The 16,082-nt window shown below is 45.3% G+C and overlaps 1 protein-coding gene across 2 annotated transcripts in view; it reads left to right on the top strand.

Moving 5' to 3' along the window:
• PIBF1 (progesterone immunomodulatory binding factor 1) overlaps positions 1–16,082 on the top strand; it is a 188,376-nt gene that overhangs the window by 21,012 nt on the left and 151,282 nt on the right. For both annotated transcript variants that reach the window (XM_066581127.1, XM_066581136.1), the window contains exons 5-7: positions 820–939; positions 3,042–3,175; positions 5,927–6,035. In XM_066581127.1, the coding sequence (XP_066437224.1) occupies positions 820–939; positions 3,042–3,175; positions 5,927–6,035 (363 nt within the window). The remainder of the gene's footprint in view (positions 1–819; positions 940–3,041; positions 3,176–5,926; positions 6,036–16,082) is intronic.

Here is a 16,082-nt window from a genome sequence, read left to right as displayed (position 1 = left end):
ATTTGATCACTTATACAGAATAATGCAATACAATTGCATTATACCATATTTTAACATGTGGCACGGCTTAATAGACAAACAATCATGGCAGCCCTGGGGGCCTTCAGAAGGTCCCCAGGCCGCCATGACTGCATCCCTGCAATCTCATCGTGGAGGGATGGGGGGTTGAGACACTTAAATTTTGATCAACAGATGGCGGCATGTAAGAGTTTAACAGCTTGTGACATAAGGACAGCTATCCTGATGTTAACCCCCCTACATGCCACAATAGGAAGCTGGACATCGGTAATGGAATGGTGCGGGCTCAGCTATTGATCCCATGCTATCCATATGACATAAGTTTACGTCCTGTGGCGTTAAGTACCCCCACAGCCAAAATGTGACGTTAAGGGGCTACAAAACTTTTTTTTTTTTGGTTCACATTGTCCATACTAATATATACAAGAAAAATATTTCAGGGAAAAATGGTTATTAAAAATAGCCCTATATATCATGGAAAAAAACACAGTGAAATAAATAGGGCCATAAAACTACCACAGGGGTAAAATCGCCTAAAAGTGTCTGGTCCTTTAGGACTGAAACACTCTAGTCTTTAAGGAGTAAAGGTATGGCTCACATAACCTGGAAGCAGTAATGGCGACTGCTGTGGCGTTCTAGCCCAGAGGACAGCGTGCACATGTCGCTGCTACTGCACTGAATGTATACAAGTAACCATACTTGTTCCTCTCTGCTCCGTTCTTACGAATGGTCACTTTGGTCAAATCCTATATAGTAGTTCTAGTTGTGATGCAGATATGTAATATATTTATCACCATTCAGGTTCGTTTCTATGAAGAAGTCCAACCACTGAAAAATAAAATAAGTGACCTCCAAGTGAAGTCTGAGAAGCAGTCTAAGGAGATGAGCGGATACAAGCAGCAGCTGAAGAGTTTGCTAGAGGTGGGTTATTGGTCAGTCCCAGGTTACATCCAGCGGGAATCTGAAGAGTCATTGTCTAGTGTAAGTGCATGCCAAATGAACGACAGATGAGAATTCATCCGCTCCTCGTTCAGTTTCTGCATGCATTACCCTAAATGTTGGATTGTCCGTGTAAACAGGCAGTTGTGCGCTTATGAAGAACTGCCTGTTTATTGTGCATGGAGGAGCGATGCTCGCTCCTGGGTAGAAGCACATAATGATTATCGCTGGGACGACCCCTCGGGCATCTGCTCCCAACCGGTCGCCCTGTGTAACAGGGCCCTATGCAAGGTGCAATATTGCAGAGTGTTAAAGAGATTTTGTAGTGTGACTTGGAACTAAGTGTTAACCAAGTTGACTCTCCACATCTCACACGTTTCTTGCATTATCTCTTCTCTATTTTCTCTTGCATTGCAGGATTTTAGCAATGCAAAGTAGATGTTGTCAGCCTGCTCCTGTTTTAGTACATCCTCGGATTTATTTCTCTTGGTGGGTAATACTGACCTCTGACTTGGTCAATATTTGACTTATGAACATGGAAACGGCAGAAGATAAATCTATACAAACATGTTTTTCAACTTCTTCCAGATGTTTTGCACTGTTTGGTGTATTCTTTTGATTTGGAAGCTCACACGTTAGTATGTGAGGTGTATTTTTATACGCAACTATTGTAGCTGCATGTAACCATTGCTTATTTATACAGTGACGTGCCAAAAGTGATGGGACAAGAACTAATATTGTATAGGGCCCCTAACTAGCCCAGCAAAGTGCAGGAACTTGATGGGGCATCGATTCCAGAAGTGGATGGAAGACCTCTGGAGGGACGTTGAGTCCTGCTATCTAGACAGCTACCCACAGCTCTGTGATATTTGTAGGTGCAGAACCTGGGGAGTGAATGGACCTCTGCACTATATCCAATGAATGCTCAATTGGACATGTCGTACAAACTTACAAGTCGTTCCATTCATAGGAACTCTCCAGAATGCCCCCTTGAACCAATTCTGGACAATTTAGGCCCTATAGCACAGTGTATTATTTTGCTGCAATATCCCATCATTGTGGGGGTACATGAAATCAATGAAGAGCCGCAAATGGTCACTGAGCAGTGAAACGTAGTGTGGTAGGCATTGGTCAATGACCTGCTGAGGCAGACTAGTGGACCCGTATAAGAACATACCCAACAATATTATGGAACCACCACCAGGCTGTAGTAGGTCTTATTGACAACTGGGGTCTATGGCTTCATGGAGTCTGCACAAACCCTACTATCAGCTACAGTTTCTACTGTTACTCATTGGACCACACCATATGTTGATAGTTCTTTAGGCTCCATTTAACAACATCACAGGCCCAGGTGAAGCACTGTATCTGGTGTCCTGGTGTTAAACGATGCACTCTGATGGGTCTTCTGCTCCCACAGATGGTAAAGAACGCTTCACTGACCTGCAGTATATGCTTGTAGGGCCTTCTACATTGCATGTGAATGTGACATCTGCCAGAGTTGTTTGTCTGTTCGCATAGGCAATTTTCGCCATACAGGGGTGACACTGCTGATCGAGGAATGTTAAATGTCCGCCCAACTTCAGAAATGGAATGCCCCAATCTGTCTGGCACCCACTATCATGCCCCTTTCGAGCTTCCAATTATTCACGTCGCCTTGAGCACACTGGCCAGTGTTCAACTTCACTCACAAGAGAAGAGCTCAAAATTTTTACAGGCGTGGGCGTACCCTGAGATAACGTCATAATCAGTTTAAAATAATGCTATCCCATGACTTCTGGCACGTCAGTCTATATTATATGTATGGAATGCTAATCAAGAAGTATTAATACCTCAGATGGTCTGATATTGACATCATCCACTGTATTTTTAACATACAGGTATCAGTCGCGGTATTTGGTTTAATGCACTTTTTAATAAATTTTATTTAGTGTCCTACACAGTATGACACACACTGCCTACCCATGGCAGGCTTTGATGCAACTGAACTAATTACTATTACAGTTCTTGTAGTCCTGTCCTACTGTCTGTACACCTTTAATTCACATGTAGTAAGTCTCCGACATCGGATTCTTTTCTGGCAGAGTTATGAAGAGGAGAGGAGATGCCGCTCGGAGCTGGATACAAGATGTCAGAGGTTAACGCTGCAGCTGGCTGACACTAAGCAGCTCATTCATCAAGGGGACTTTAGGATAGAGAATTATGACAAAGTCAAAAGGTATCTATTATTATGTTCTCGTAGTCCTGATGAGTTTCTGAGCTCTACCTACTATTAGTTTTAAGCTTTAGCAACATGATGGACAGTGTTTTCTAGTATATTTGGTAGGAATACACGCTCCATTTCTGTCGCACAAAACACCATAATGCCACCACTGCATATTTGCAGCTCTATACTGCTCCTATTGACCAGAAAAGGAGCTGCATAATAACCAGTCTCCTAGAGGCAACTATGGTTATTACAAATGTGTTCGACCAAAAGGGTATGGTTTATCCTTGGGGAGAGAACCTACTTTGTGTGAGGAGACTTATAAGGCCATGCAAGCTCCTGTGGGAAATGTATGCAAATGAGAAGCTAGAACAATTCGTCTACAACACCACCTATTAGGAGGCAGCATTCCTGCAAGTCAATGTCCGACCCTAAAGAGAAGCCATACTACTCTTCCTGACCCACATCATAGGCCTGTCACCTATCCAAGCCAGCAACCTACTGCAAGGTGAGCAGGGGAAGAACCCTGAAACAGTCTGTTTGAACATGTTTTTCTTTTCCTTCTGGCTTCGGCTTAAATTCCTGGAAATGTTAAAAGGCCTGTGAAGAGGTCTGACATTGACTTGCAGGATTGCTGCCTTCCAATAGGTGGTGCAGTAGAGGCATTGTTTCATCTTCCAAATGCAATCAAACAGGGACAATTTAAATAGCTCAACTCTACTAATATTACAAATGGTTTCTGCAAAGTCAACAAAAAGCTATTTTTCCTGACTACTGCAGTCTCAGAATTATTCAACCCCTTCATGACAGCCATTTTTATTAGTTAGTATAGCACCCTTTTGCTGTTGTGACCTGCAGCAAACGTGATGCACAGCCAGACACCAGCTTGTGATGGCGTTCCTGAGGAACCTTAGCCAATTCCTCATGAGCAGTGGCCTCCGGTTCACTAATAATCTTGGCTTTACAAGCTGCAGCCGCCTTCTTCACTTCCCACCAAAGATCTTCTATAGAGTTCACGTCATGCGACAGCCTCTCCAGTATCTTCCAGGACTACTTCTGTAACCAAGCTGTGATGGACTTTGAGGTATGCTTGAGATCATTGTTCCGTTGGAAGGTTCAATGATGCCCAAGCTTCAAGTTCCTTACAGAAGACATGTTGTTTTCTCCTAGGATTTCAAGATACTTGATTGAATCCACCTTGCCCTCCACATGCTTTAAGTTTTCAGTATCAGATGAACAAAGCAGCCCGGATCATCACCGAGCCACCACCATGCCTCACTGTAGGCAGGGTCTTCTTTTCAGCACATGGATCATTCTTCCTCCAGATATACTGCTTAGACATAGGGATAAAAATTTCCAGTTTGTTGTTTCACAGAACAGGATTTAAAACTGTGACTTACTTATCTGGTTTTGAGCATATTGGAGCTAACACGTCTTGTGCATTTTGGTCTGTGTATGTCTTAGAGCTCTGGTATGGAAACCTGAGTACTTGTTGCCACCAAATCTTTTGCAGTAACTCAAGGATTTTTGATCATCTACCTCCTTTGTAATCGGCCACAGCCAAATAGTTTGGCCAGTGTTTCTTTAAAGGGCCGCTCCGGTGAAAACAAATTTTGCCATTGCTGAACCCATCACTAGATTGGCTGTCACATTCTAGAGGTCTCCTATGTATATTGCAGTGACCTCCATGCAATGCAGCCTTCTGTTTGATGCTTATCTGGCTCCTTCTTGATGTTGCTTTCACTTTCACCTTAATCCCATGTTGCATCAGCACAGCATTACATGATCAGCTGCAGCCTGTACCATCTCTGCAACACTGCACTTGCCATTTGTATTCTATATTCACCTAAATAATCATATCATAAGTATACAATCAGGATGATGAGCTGTGATCTCCTCTATTATGACTTTGTGACAGGAGCTGTATGATCATCATCAGTAGCTGTGATAGAAATGTTTGTGTTCCCCCAGTAGGCCGTTTGTGAGGCAGAGTCCATGTAATAGCCTCATACAAACTTAGAAACTGACTAGAAACTCAACACACAAACCCAAGTAGATCTCAGCTGGTCAGAATTGAGATCACCTGACCATCTAAGTAGGACTCCAGGATCTTAAGAAAAAGAAGGAAAGAAAGGAAGGACTAACCAACGTATATACTGGGGGATAGCTATGCTTCCAATTGTATCTCTAGAAACACTCAGTGCCTTTGCTATCTTTTTATATCCTTTTCCTTGTTGCTGCAAGGCAATGATTGTAACTTTTTGGACCACTCTCTTGACTTAGCCATATTTCTAACATACAGTCAAACATCACAGCCAGCAAAGCCCTTGTCAATTTAGGTGTTTTATCTCAAGCACACCTGATACAACTAATCAGGGGCTTCATTAGTTGTATCAGATGTGCTTGGGACAACGCTGGTTTGCAAATGTGTGCTCTTATGAGATCCATTCAGGAGCCTGAATAATTCTGAGACTGCACTAGTCCTTAAAATGGCATTTTGTGTTTGCATTTAGAGAAGGCATTTGTTAAATTAGATGTGTCAAGCCATTTAAATTGCTCGTTTGACTGTTTTTTTATTTTTCAGTTGTAAATTTGACGAACCTAATTTGCAAAGGGGTAAATAATTTTGATAGCAACTGTATACCTGTTCACTATGCTACAAATGGCTAAAAACTATTTTATTTTTACACAAGAGAAAAATTGTATTTCTTAAAGTTCTGATCTGTTGATTCGCGCTTATTATTTTTTTTTCTCCTGCAATAGCGAACGAGACTCTCTTGAGCGGGAATTATTAGAACTGAGAAGACATTTTGAAATTCTGAATGCTACACATAAGACACAATCAAAGGAAAGAAATGAATTGACTCAGGAGGTAAGTCCAAAACATCCAGGGGGATTCACAAACCATTTTACACCAGTCTTCTGGTATTAAAACCATAACAAATTTTTGTGCATGGCATACTTGCGCAGAAATTTGTATCTTTTTACACCCTGAAACGTTACTAAAAGTGGGCAGGATTTAAAAGCGCATGGCCTCATGGACCTACCAGGTTTACTAGAATTTAAACTGATTATAAAGATTTCAGTCTGGCACATGAACTGGTACAATTGTGTTTTGTCTTTGTCTTGTGTTTTTTTTTGTGTGTTTTTTTGGTTTTTTTTGTTGTTTTTTTTTACATTTCTCTGCACTTAAAATTTTTAAAAACTTTCTCCATACAAAGTTACATAGTATGCTAGGCTGAAAAAAGACACATGTCCATCCAGTTCAGCAACAACCCTGATCAACAGCCTTCTGACTATTTAATGTTTATATCCTGTAACATCGTAGCGCTCTAAAAAGACGTCTAGTGCCCTCTTACACTCATCACCCAATTTTTGCCATCACCATGTCCTCAGGCAGAGAGTTCCACAGTCTCACTGCTCTTACAGTAAAGAACCCCCTTCTATGTTGGTGATGGAGCCTTCTGTTCCTCTAGACATAGAGGATGCCCTCTTGTTACTGTCACAATCCTGGGTATAAACAGATCCTGGGAGAGATCCTTGTATTGTCCCCTCATATATTTATACATAGTTATTTGATCACCCCTTAGCCGTCTTTTTTCTAGAGTAAATAATCCCAATTTTGATAGCCTCTCTGAGTATTCCAGTCCTCTCATTCCGTTTATTATTTTAGTTTTCCTTCTTTGAACCCCCTCAAGCACTGCAACATCTTTCCTGAGCACCAGTGTCCAAAACTGTACACAGTATTCCATGTGGGGCCTGACAAGTGCCTTATATAGTGGGAGAATAATGAGACTATTACATAGTACCTTTTAAAAATGCAACTGATCTCACAAAAAACAAGCCCTCATACAGCTATGTTATTGAAAAAATTAAAAAGTTATGGGTTTTGGAAGGTGGGGATGAAAAAACGAAAATAAAAAAAATGAAAAATCTCTGGTCCTGAAGGGTTTAAGAGGCATGCACCTCTTAATAAACTTGTTGCACTTCACTTTGTATCTATCTGTACTTAGACTGGCGTATAGTAAATTACTTACCAAGACACCAGGATATAGCAAGAACTTTAAGCTGACTGTTAAATCTGCTTAAATGGGTTATCCAGGCAGTGACCAACAGGATACATTGGGGTCGGAGCAGAAGCACTGCTCCGACCCCCGTGTAGTGGCTGGCACTCATAATTACAAGCGCAGCTCCCATTGAAATCAATGGGATTTGTGCTTCCAATTGCAAGTGCAGCTCCCATTGATTTCAGTGAGAGCTGTGCCTGCAATTACAAGCACCAGCCACTACATAGGGGTCGGTGCAGTGCTTCCGCTCCCAACCCAGTGTTTCCTGGTGGCAACCGCCTGAATAACCCCTTTAAGAATCTTCACCATGCTTCACCATGTTATATCCTCTGCTACATATTCATTACTTCTATTTGCAGATGTTCGTCAATACTTTATGAATCACGTCTCTTCAGTATAGTAGCTAGTAGGCAGAGCTTAATACAGGTTCCCATTCTCCCCAGATCACAGCACTGGTTATTTTATTCCAGCTGCACTGTACTACTTACTATACAGTTATAAAGCTTATAGGCTGTTCACAGTAAGCTGGCTCATCACATTATACTGGATGTAGAAGTGGAGCATAATGATAATTCCAGATGTGCCTGGGCCAGTTGTGACAAGCTCACATTCAATTTGATTTGGTAGGAATGCCTTAAAGTTAGGCATATGTTTGGATTACAGCTGATACCTTCTCACAATCGACGCAAGAACTATGACTCATTTCTGGATGTCCGTAGGGTGACCAAAATTATTGTCAAATCTTTCTTGCTGCCAAGATAGCCGTAGCCATAAGAGCATGAACATTGGCTGCAATCGCCTTGGATCACCTTGGGGGGCCTTTGTATCCATTCAGTAGCTCCCAAGTGTGCTTACTCAGGCTAAAGTGCAAATGAAAAGATGGAACAATATCTCTGCAGCGCCACCTATTGGATGGCAGCATTCCTGCAAATCAATGTCAGACTATTTAAACAAGCCGTATAACAATGACTGGGAATTGTGAGCCAAAGCCAGAACAACCATGCACAGACTGCTGTTTTGGAGTGATTGCCCCTCATCTGTGTGCAACAGGTTTATGGCTTGGCTAGTGGGAGGCCTATATAAGGTGATCTATAGGATAGGCCGTCACTTTATAATTGGTGGGGGTCCAACCTCCGGGACTGAAGAGGCCACAGCTCCTGAGATAGGACCAACCCTTTCAAGGGATTCTGTTAATGCTGTTTGGTAATGTAATCAGAGACCCCACTCCTAATTGTCTTGTCTTCCTACATAGACGGCAGCTTTCCTTAACGGACTGTCTCATCGGCATGCAATAATTGTATGATATAGAATGTATTTAGTGGAAATCTAGCCGCATAGTCTAGTCGGTCTGTTTCTCCCTTTGTGTGAGTGCCATAATGCATGATTCTGGGACACACTGGTTGTCTTACCACTGGGAATGCCTCGGTTGAGAAAATATTTGGGAAATAAATGAGATGCCAACAATAAGAAAGAAATACTTCCTTGTGTGGTTAGTGCTGCTCTAAACGCAGGCCACACTCCCAGATAAACTGAATGCAGTGTGACTAATAGCAATGTACATAGCCATCCAATCAATCACAAGCTGCTTGTTTGTGCAGCCATCTACTGAATGTCTGGACTGTGCACTTATCGATTTTTGGCATTTCTTTTATGACATTTTTGAATGTTTAAAAATGTTTTCCATTAATATTGTATTTTTAGCTCCCAAATCCTGAAGAGTTAGCATGAAGGTGTGTCCAGTTTATGTAAATAATGAATCCTTGTATATCGAGCAGCTCTGCAGATTTCTAATGGACAGTCATTGGCAAAAAACATCATGCACCAAGGAAGAGTTGTTGGAATTAAACATTCTGTGTGTGATTGTAATGATGATCTATGTAAGCGATTACAATGTCACAGCCAAAGGAGAAGTTTGTTGGGGAAAACTGTGTAATACAAAGGAGGCTCTAGGACTCTCTTTGACTCCCTCTAGCCCAGATACATAATGAGATACGGTTGGACATGGAGGCATACAGGCTCCGTATGTTATCCTGTGACACATTTTAATAAATTGTTATTTGTATAGCGCCAACTTATTCCGCAGTGCTTTCAGGTAATTTATTTATTACCCCCCCAGCAAGCAGGGTACTCATTTTGCCGACCTCAGAAGGATGGAAGGCTGAGTCAACCTTGAACCGGGCTACCTGAATCCTGCAACCTTCTGGTCGTGAGTGAGAGCTTAGGACTGCATTTCTGCTGCCTCAACACTCTGCGCCATACGAGGCTCTAGAACTACATCATTTGCCCATAGCTGTTGCACCTGGGCCTCTAGAACCTGCGCTCTTGTAGGCTTCCGAGCTCGTTGAAATAAGCTGGTTGAAACCAAGCTGGTTGAAATAATGATCAATTAGTGATAAATCTGGCAACCGGGCAGGCCAAGGAAGTGTGGCAACCTGATGGAGGCATTCCTGAGAAAATCCTTGCTGTGTGTGGGCGAGCATTGTCCTGCCATGCAAGGCAACATATGCGGCCATTGGATTGCCAGCACATATAGCTGAACTATTCATTTTCCTTTTATCAGTATTCGTGGTGACCGACTATCATACGTGATGGCTCCCTAGCTCATTACACCAGCAGTTGGGGCAGTATGTCGCTGTACAGAAAAATCAGGAGGGAAGTGCTCACCACGAGGCCTCCATACTCGAACATGACCGTTGTCGGCTCACAGAACCTGGATTTGTCACTAAACATGATGCGGTTTCAGTCTGTAGCAATCCTGGTTGCACATGAAGGCAACAGTGTTGGGATATTAATGGCAGGACAGTACAAGCGTCTGAAAATGGTCTGGGCAGAGACGGAGTTCTGTAATCTGCTTGTGCCTGATGGTAGATCAAAGAACCCTCTCTACTGGTGGTCTGTGTGGGCCGCCCATAACCTGTTCACAGAGTATGCGTGTCCTTACGTAACCACCGTTCTCAGCACCTCCTAACAGCTTGATCAGAATGGTCTAGATGGCAGACAATTTTGTTGAAATGACCATCCTGCTTCTCTTATACCAGGACCTCTGGAAGTCCGACAACTGAGAAAAATGTCTTTGAGTCAGTTGTAGAGGCATATCTAGCAGTCAACGATCTCTCAAGAAGCCGTACACTACATAAAAGTAGTCTCTGAGTGCCTTCTTATAGGGTAACGAGGGAAGCGCTTTTATGAACTTGGGTGGCAAGGCGCAGTGTTCCCCAACTCCAGTCCTCAAAGCACCCCAACAGGTCATGTTTTCTGGATTTCCTCAGTGTTGTACAGGTGATGTAATTATTGTCGGCGCCTCAGACATTGCCACAGGTGTTCTTACTATAGGAGATCCTGAAAACATGACCTGTTGAATTGCCTCAAAGACTGGAGTTGGGAAACACTGGTCTAATTAGACCACAAAGTGTATTCATTTCCTTATCTGCCTGAGACATGACTATATGCGGAGTTGTACTGCAATCCAAATGCAATCTGGGGGCATTCTTTCTGTCAATAAGTGTATTTTTTGTTTCAATTCTTCACAACCATTAAGATTTTTTTAAATCAGAGCATTTCATGAGCTGAAAACCCATATTCCTATAAAACCTTTAAAAACATTTTTGTATCAGTCTTCTTCCTATGTGATGCATGTCCATGGCATTTGACTCTACGAAAAGCTACAGAAAAAATGCACAAAAATGGAGTGTGAGAACTGGACATTTCTTCTACAAGCTTGCAGCAGGGAAGACTACTGAAAAACAATTTCTTTGTGGCTTTCCCACCTGTCTACAGGTGATGTGCCAATAGGTTCCATACACTAAGATTCATAGCTGCTTGAGAATTCTTTTGAGTACACTCGGGCAACTTCTTAATATACAGGGTGATTCAAAAGTCAGGACCACCTGGATTATTGTGCATCTTGTTCACAGATTTGTAATAACCACTGACAGAGTTCCAAGCATCTGTCAGGGTCATCTTCACAGAATGTCTGCTGCATCTGCAGTTTGTGTGGTTACCACTTGTGTATCTTGTTCTTATGACAGCTGGTTGACACACACCATGTTCCAGTGCCAGTCTCCTGGTGCTTTTCAGTGGACTTTTTGTGAACACGGCTGTCAACACCTGAGGGCTGCAAACACTGCTACGATAACCAGTTCTTGATTTGTCCTGGACTCTACCAATTTCCCTGAACTTCCTAATCACTTTTGCACTTACTGGCTGCCTTCCTGGGTGTTCTTAATTTAAAGCCTCAGTCGCCTCAGGTAAACTCCTGTTACCAACCACCGGGATGATCTCAATTCGGTCCTTGACATGTGATTTAGTGTTTTCCATGCCACATAATTCAACATAACTTTCTCAATACTCAACATGACGTCATCCAGAACTTGAAAAAAGTTGCAGTTATTGATAAAACATACTTTACCTATCAAATTCTACCCTTAAATCATGTATTCCATGACCCCCTTTACAAGAAGTTTTTTGAGCTGAATCCAAGATGGCTGCCGCCAAGATGGCCGACAGGCACCACCATAGTGCCAAAACATTTTCCACCACCCAATTAAGGTCGGTTTCACAAGGACGAAAAAAACGCAGAATTATGACACCAATGATTTTCAATGGTTTCATTCTCATTTGCAATGTGTTCACTCGCAGCATTTTCTATCTTTTTGCGATATCGCCCATTGTTGTCAATGGGGCTGGTGGCAGCAGCGTCTGTCCCATTGAAAGCAATGGGAGAACACCACGATCCTCTGCCACCAGGCAGTTTACTGGAAAAAAAATTGCATTTTATGCTATTTTGGACCGGACTGGGGGAATCCCTTGAGCCATGGGGATGAAGCGATTTCCCCATAGTACTGTGAGCTTGTTTTCACATGAAAACACCTCGCATCCACAGGGCTTTCACATTGTGGAAAGTTTGATATCAGACAGTGAAACTAGCCTAAGTGTTCTGCAAAGTTTCTTACTTGTATCTCTCTTTGTTCAGAAGATATTCCGGGTGGCCCTGACTTTTGAATTACCCTGTACCTTGTCTATCATGGTCACTGCTGATTTCAGCACATTCAAAAACTAAAAATAAGTAATCTCTAGAGATGAGCGAGCACCAAAATGCTCGGGTGCTCGTTACTCGGGACGAAATTATCGCGGTGCTCGAGGGTTCGTTTCGAGTAACGAACCCCATTGAAGTCAATGGGCGACCCGAGCATTTTTGTATTTCGCCGATGCTCGCTAAGGTTTCCATTTGTGAAAATCGGGGCAATTCAAGAAAGTTATGGGAACGACACAGCAACGGATAGGGCAGGCGAGGGGCTACATGTTGGGCTGCATCTCAAGTTCCCAGGTCCCACTATTAAGCCACAATAGCGGCAAGAGTGGGGCCCCCCCAACAACTTTTACTTCTGAAAAGCCCTCATTAGCAATGCATACCATAGCTAAGCACCACACTACCTCCAAGAAAGCACAATCACTGCCTGCATGACACTCCGCTGCCACTTCTCCTGGGTTACATGCTGCCCAACCCCCCCCCCCCTCCTCCGCGCGCACGACCCAGTGTCCACAGCGCACACCAAACTGTCCCTGCGCAGCCTTCAGCTGCCCTCATGCCACGCCACACTCATGTCTATTTATAAGTGCATCTGCCATGAGGAGGAACCGCAGGCACACACTGCAGAGGGTTGGCACGGCTAGGCAGCAACCCTCTTTAAAAGGGGCGGGGCGATAGCCCACAATGCTGTACAGAAGCAATGAGAAATCCAATCCTGTGCCACCTCCATCTGGAGCTGCACACGTGGGCATAGCAATGGGGAACCTATGTGCCACACACTATTCATTCTGTCAAGGTGTCTGCATGCCCCAGTCAGACCGCGTTTTTTTAATAAATAGTCACAGGCAGTTACAACTCCGCAATGGGAATTCCGTGTGCACCCACAGCATGGGTGGCTCCCTGGAACCCACCGGCTGTACATAAATGTATCCCATTGCAGTGCCCATCACAGCTGAGGTAACGTCCGATTAAATGCAGGTAGGCTTCGGCCCACACTGCATGCCCCAGTCAGACTGGGGTTCTTTACAAGTGGACACATGCAGTTACAACTCCGTGTGGACCCACAGCATGGGTGGGTGCCAGGAAGCCACGGGCGGTACATAAATATATCCCATTGCATTGCCCATCACAGCTGAGGTAATGTCATGTTTAATGCAAGTGGGCTTCGGCCCACACTGCATGCCCCAGTCAGACTGGGGCTCTTTAGAAGTGGACACATGTAGTTACAACTCCGTGTGGACCCACGGCATGGGTGGCTCCCTGGAACCCACCGGCGGTACATAAATATATCCCATTGCAGTGCCCAACACAGCTGATGTAACGTCAGCTTTTATGCAGGTGGGCAAAAAATTAATTGGATTACACTGTAGGCGAGGGCCCCAAAAAATTGGTGTACCAACAGTACTAATGTACGTCCGAAAAATTGCCCATGCCCAACCAAGAGGGCAGGTGAAACCCATTAATCGCTTTGGTTAATGTGGCTTAATTTGTAACTAGGCCTGGAGGCAGCCCAGTTAAAATAAAAATTGGTTCAGGTGAAAGTTTCAACCCTTTAATGAGCATTGAAACGTATAAAAATTGTTTACAAAAATTATATGACTGAGCCTTGTGGGCCTAAGAAAAATTGCCCGTTCGGCGTGATTACGTGAGGTTTCAGGAGGAGGAGCAGGAGGAGGAGGAGGATGAATATTATACACAGATTGATGAAGCTAAAAGGTCCACGTTTTTGATGGTGATAGAGAACAATGCTTCCATCCGCGGGTGCAGCCTACGTATTGTTTAGGTATCGCTGCTGTCCGCTGGTGGAGAAGAGAAGTCTGGGGAAATCCAGGCTTTGTTCATCTTGATGAGTGTAAGCCTGTCGGCACTGTCGGTTGACAGGCGGGTACGCTTATCTGTGATGATTCCCCCAGCCGCACTAAACACCCTCTCTGACGACGCTAGCCGCAGGACAAGCAAGCACCTCCAGGGCATACAGCGCGAGTTCAGGCCACGTGTCCAGCTTCGACACCCAGTAGTTGTAGGGGGCAGAGGCGTCACGGAGGACGGTCGTGCGATCGGCTACGTACTCCCTCACCATCCTTTTACAGTGCTCCCGCCGACTCAGCCCTGACTGGGCAGCCGTGACACAGTCTTGCTGGGGAGCCAGAAAGCTGTCAAAGGCCTTAGAAAGTGTTCCCCTGCCTGTGCTGTACATTCTGCCTGATCTCTGCGCCTCCCCCGCTACCTGGCCCTCGGAACTGCGCCTTCGGCCACTAGCGCTGTCGGATGGGAATCTTACCATCAGTTTGTCCGCCAGGGTCCTGTGGTATAGCATCACTCTCGAACCCCTTTCCTCTTCGGGTATGAGAGTGGAAAGGTTCTCCTTATACCGTGGGTCGAGCAGTGTGTACACCCAGTAATCCGTAGTGGCCAGAATGCGTGTAACGCGAGGCTCACGAGAAAGGCATCCTAACATGAAGTCAGCCATGTGTGCCAGGGTACCTGTACGCAACACATGGCTGTCCTCACTAGGAAGATCACTTTCAGGATCCTCCTCCTCAGGCCATACACGCTGAAAGGATGACAGGCATGCAGCATGGGTACCCTCAGCAGTGGGCCAAGCTGTCTCTTCCCCCTCCTCTTCATCCTCCTCATGCTCCACCTCCTCAACGCGCTGAGATATAGACAGGAGGGTGCTCTGACTATCCAGCGACATACTGTCTTCCCCCGCCTCTGTTTCCGAGCGCAAAGCGTCTGCCTTTATGCTTTGCAGGGAACTTCTCAAGAGGCATAGCAGAGGAATGATGACGCTAATGATTGCAGCATCGCCGCTCACCATCTGGGTAGGCTCCTCAAAGTTTCCAAGGACCTGGCAGATGTCTGCCAACCAGGCCCACTCTTCTGTAAAGAATTGAGGAGGCTGACTCCCACTGCGCCGCCCATGTTGGAGTTGGTATTCCACTATAGCTCTACGCTGCTCATAGAGCCTGGCCAACATGTGGAGCATAGAGTTCCACCGTGTGGGCACGTCGCACAGCAGTCGGTGCACTGGCAGATGAAACCGATGTTGCAGGGTGCGCAGGGTGGCAGCGTCCGTGTGGAACTTGCGGAAATGTGCGCAGAGCCGGCGCACCTTTCCGAGCAGGTCTGACAAGCGTGGGTAGCTTTTCAGAAAGCACTGAACCACCAAATTAAAGACATGGGCCAGGCATGGCACGTGCGTGAGGCTGCCGAGCTGCAGAGCCGCCACCAGGTTACGGCCGTTGTCACACACGACCATGCCCGGTTGGAGGCTTAGCGGCGCAAGCCAGCGGTCAGTCTGCTCTGTCAGACCCTGCAGCAGTTCGTGGGCCGTGTGCCTCTTATCTCCTAAGCTGAGTAGTTTCAGCACGGCCTGCTGACGCTTGCCCACCGCTGTGCTGCCACGCCGCGCGACACCGACTGCTGCCGCTGACACATCTTGATTGCGAGACAGAGGTTGCGGAGGAGGAGGAGGAGGAGGGTGGTTTAGTGGAGGAAGCATACACCGCCGCAGATACCACCACCGAGCTGGGGCCCGCAATTCTGGGGGTGGGTAGGATGTGAGCGGTCCCAGGCTCTGACTCTGTCCCAGCCTCCACTAAATTCACCCAATGTGCCGTCAGGGAGATATAGTGGCCCTGCCCGCCTGTGCTTGTCCACGTGTCTGTTGTTAAGTGGACCTTGGCAGTAACCGCGTTGGTGAGGGCGCGTACAATGTTGCGGGAGACGTGGTCGTACAGGGCTGGGACGGCACATCGGGAAAAGTAGTGGCGACTGGGAACTGAGTAGCGCGGGGCCGCCGCCGCCATCATACTTTTTG

The sequence above is a fragment of the Eleutherodactylus coqui genome, chromosome 1 (genome assembly GCF_035609145.1).
Source record: "Eleutherodactylus coqui strain aEleCoq1 chromosome 1, aEleCoq1.hap1, whole genome shotgun sequence".
NCBI classification, from domain to species: domain Eukaryota; kingdom Metazoa; phylum Chordata; class Amphibia; order Anura; family Eleutherodactylidae; genus Eleutherodactylus; species Eleutherodactylus coqui.
Note: the sequence above shows the minus strand (reverse complement) of the source record. Positions and strands in the feature narration are given on the sequence as shown.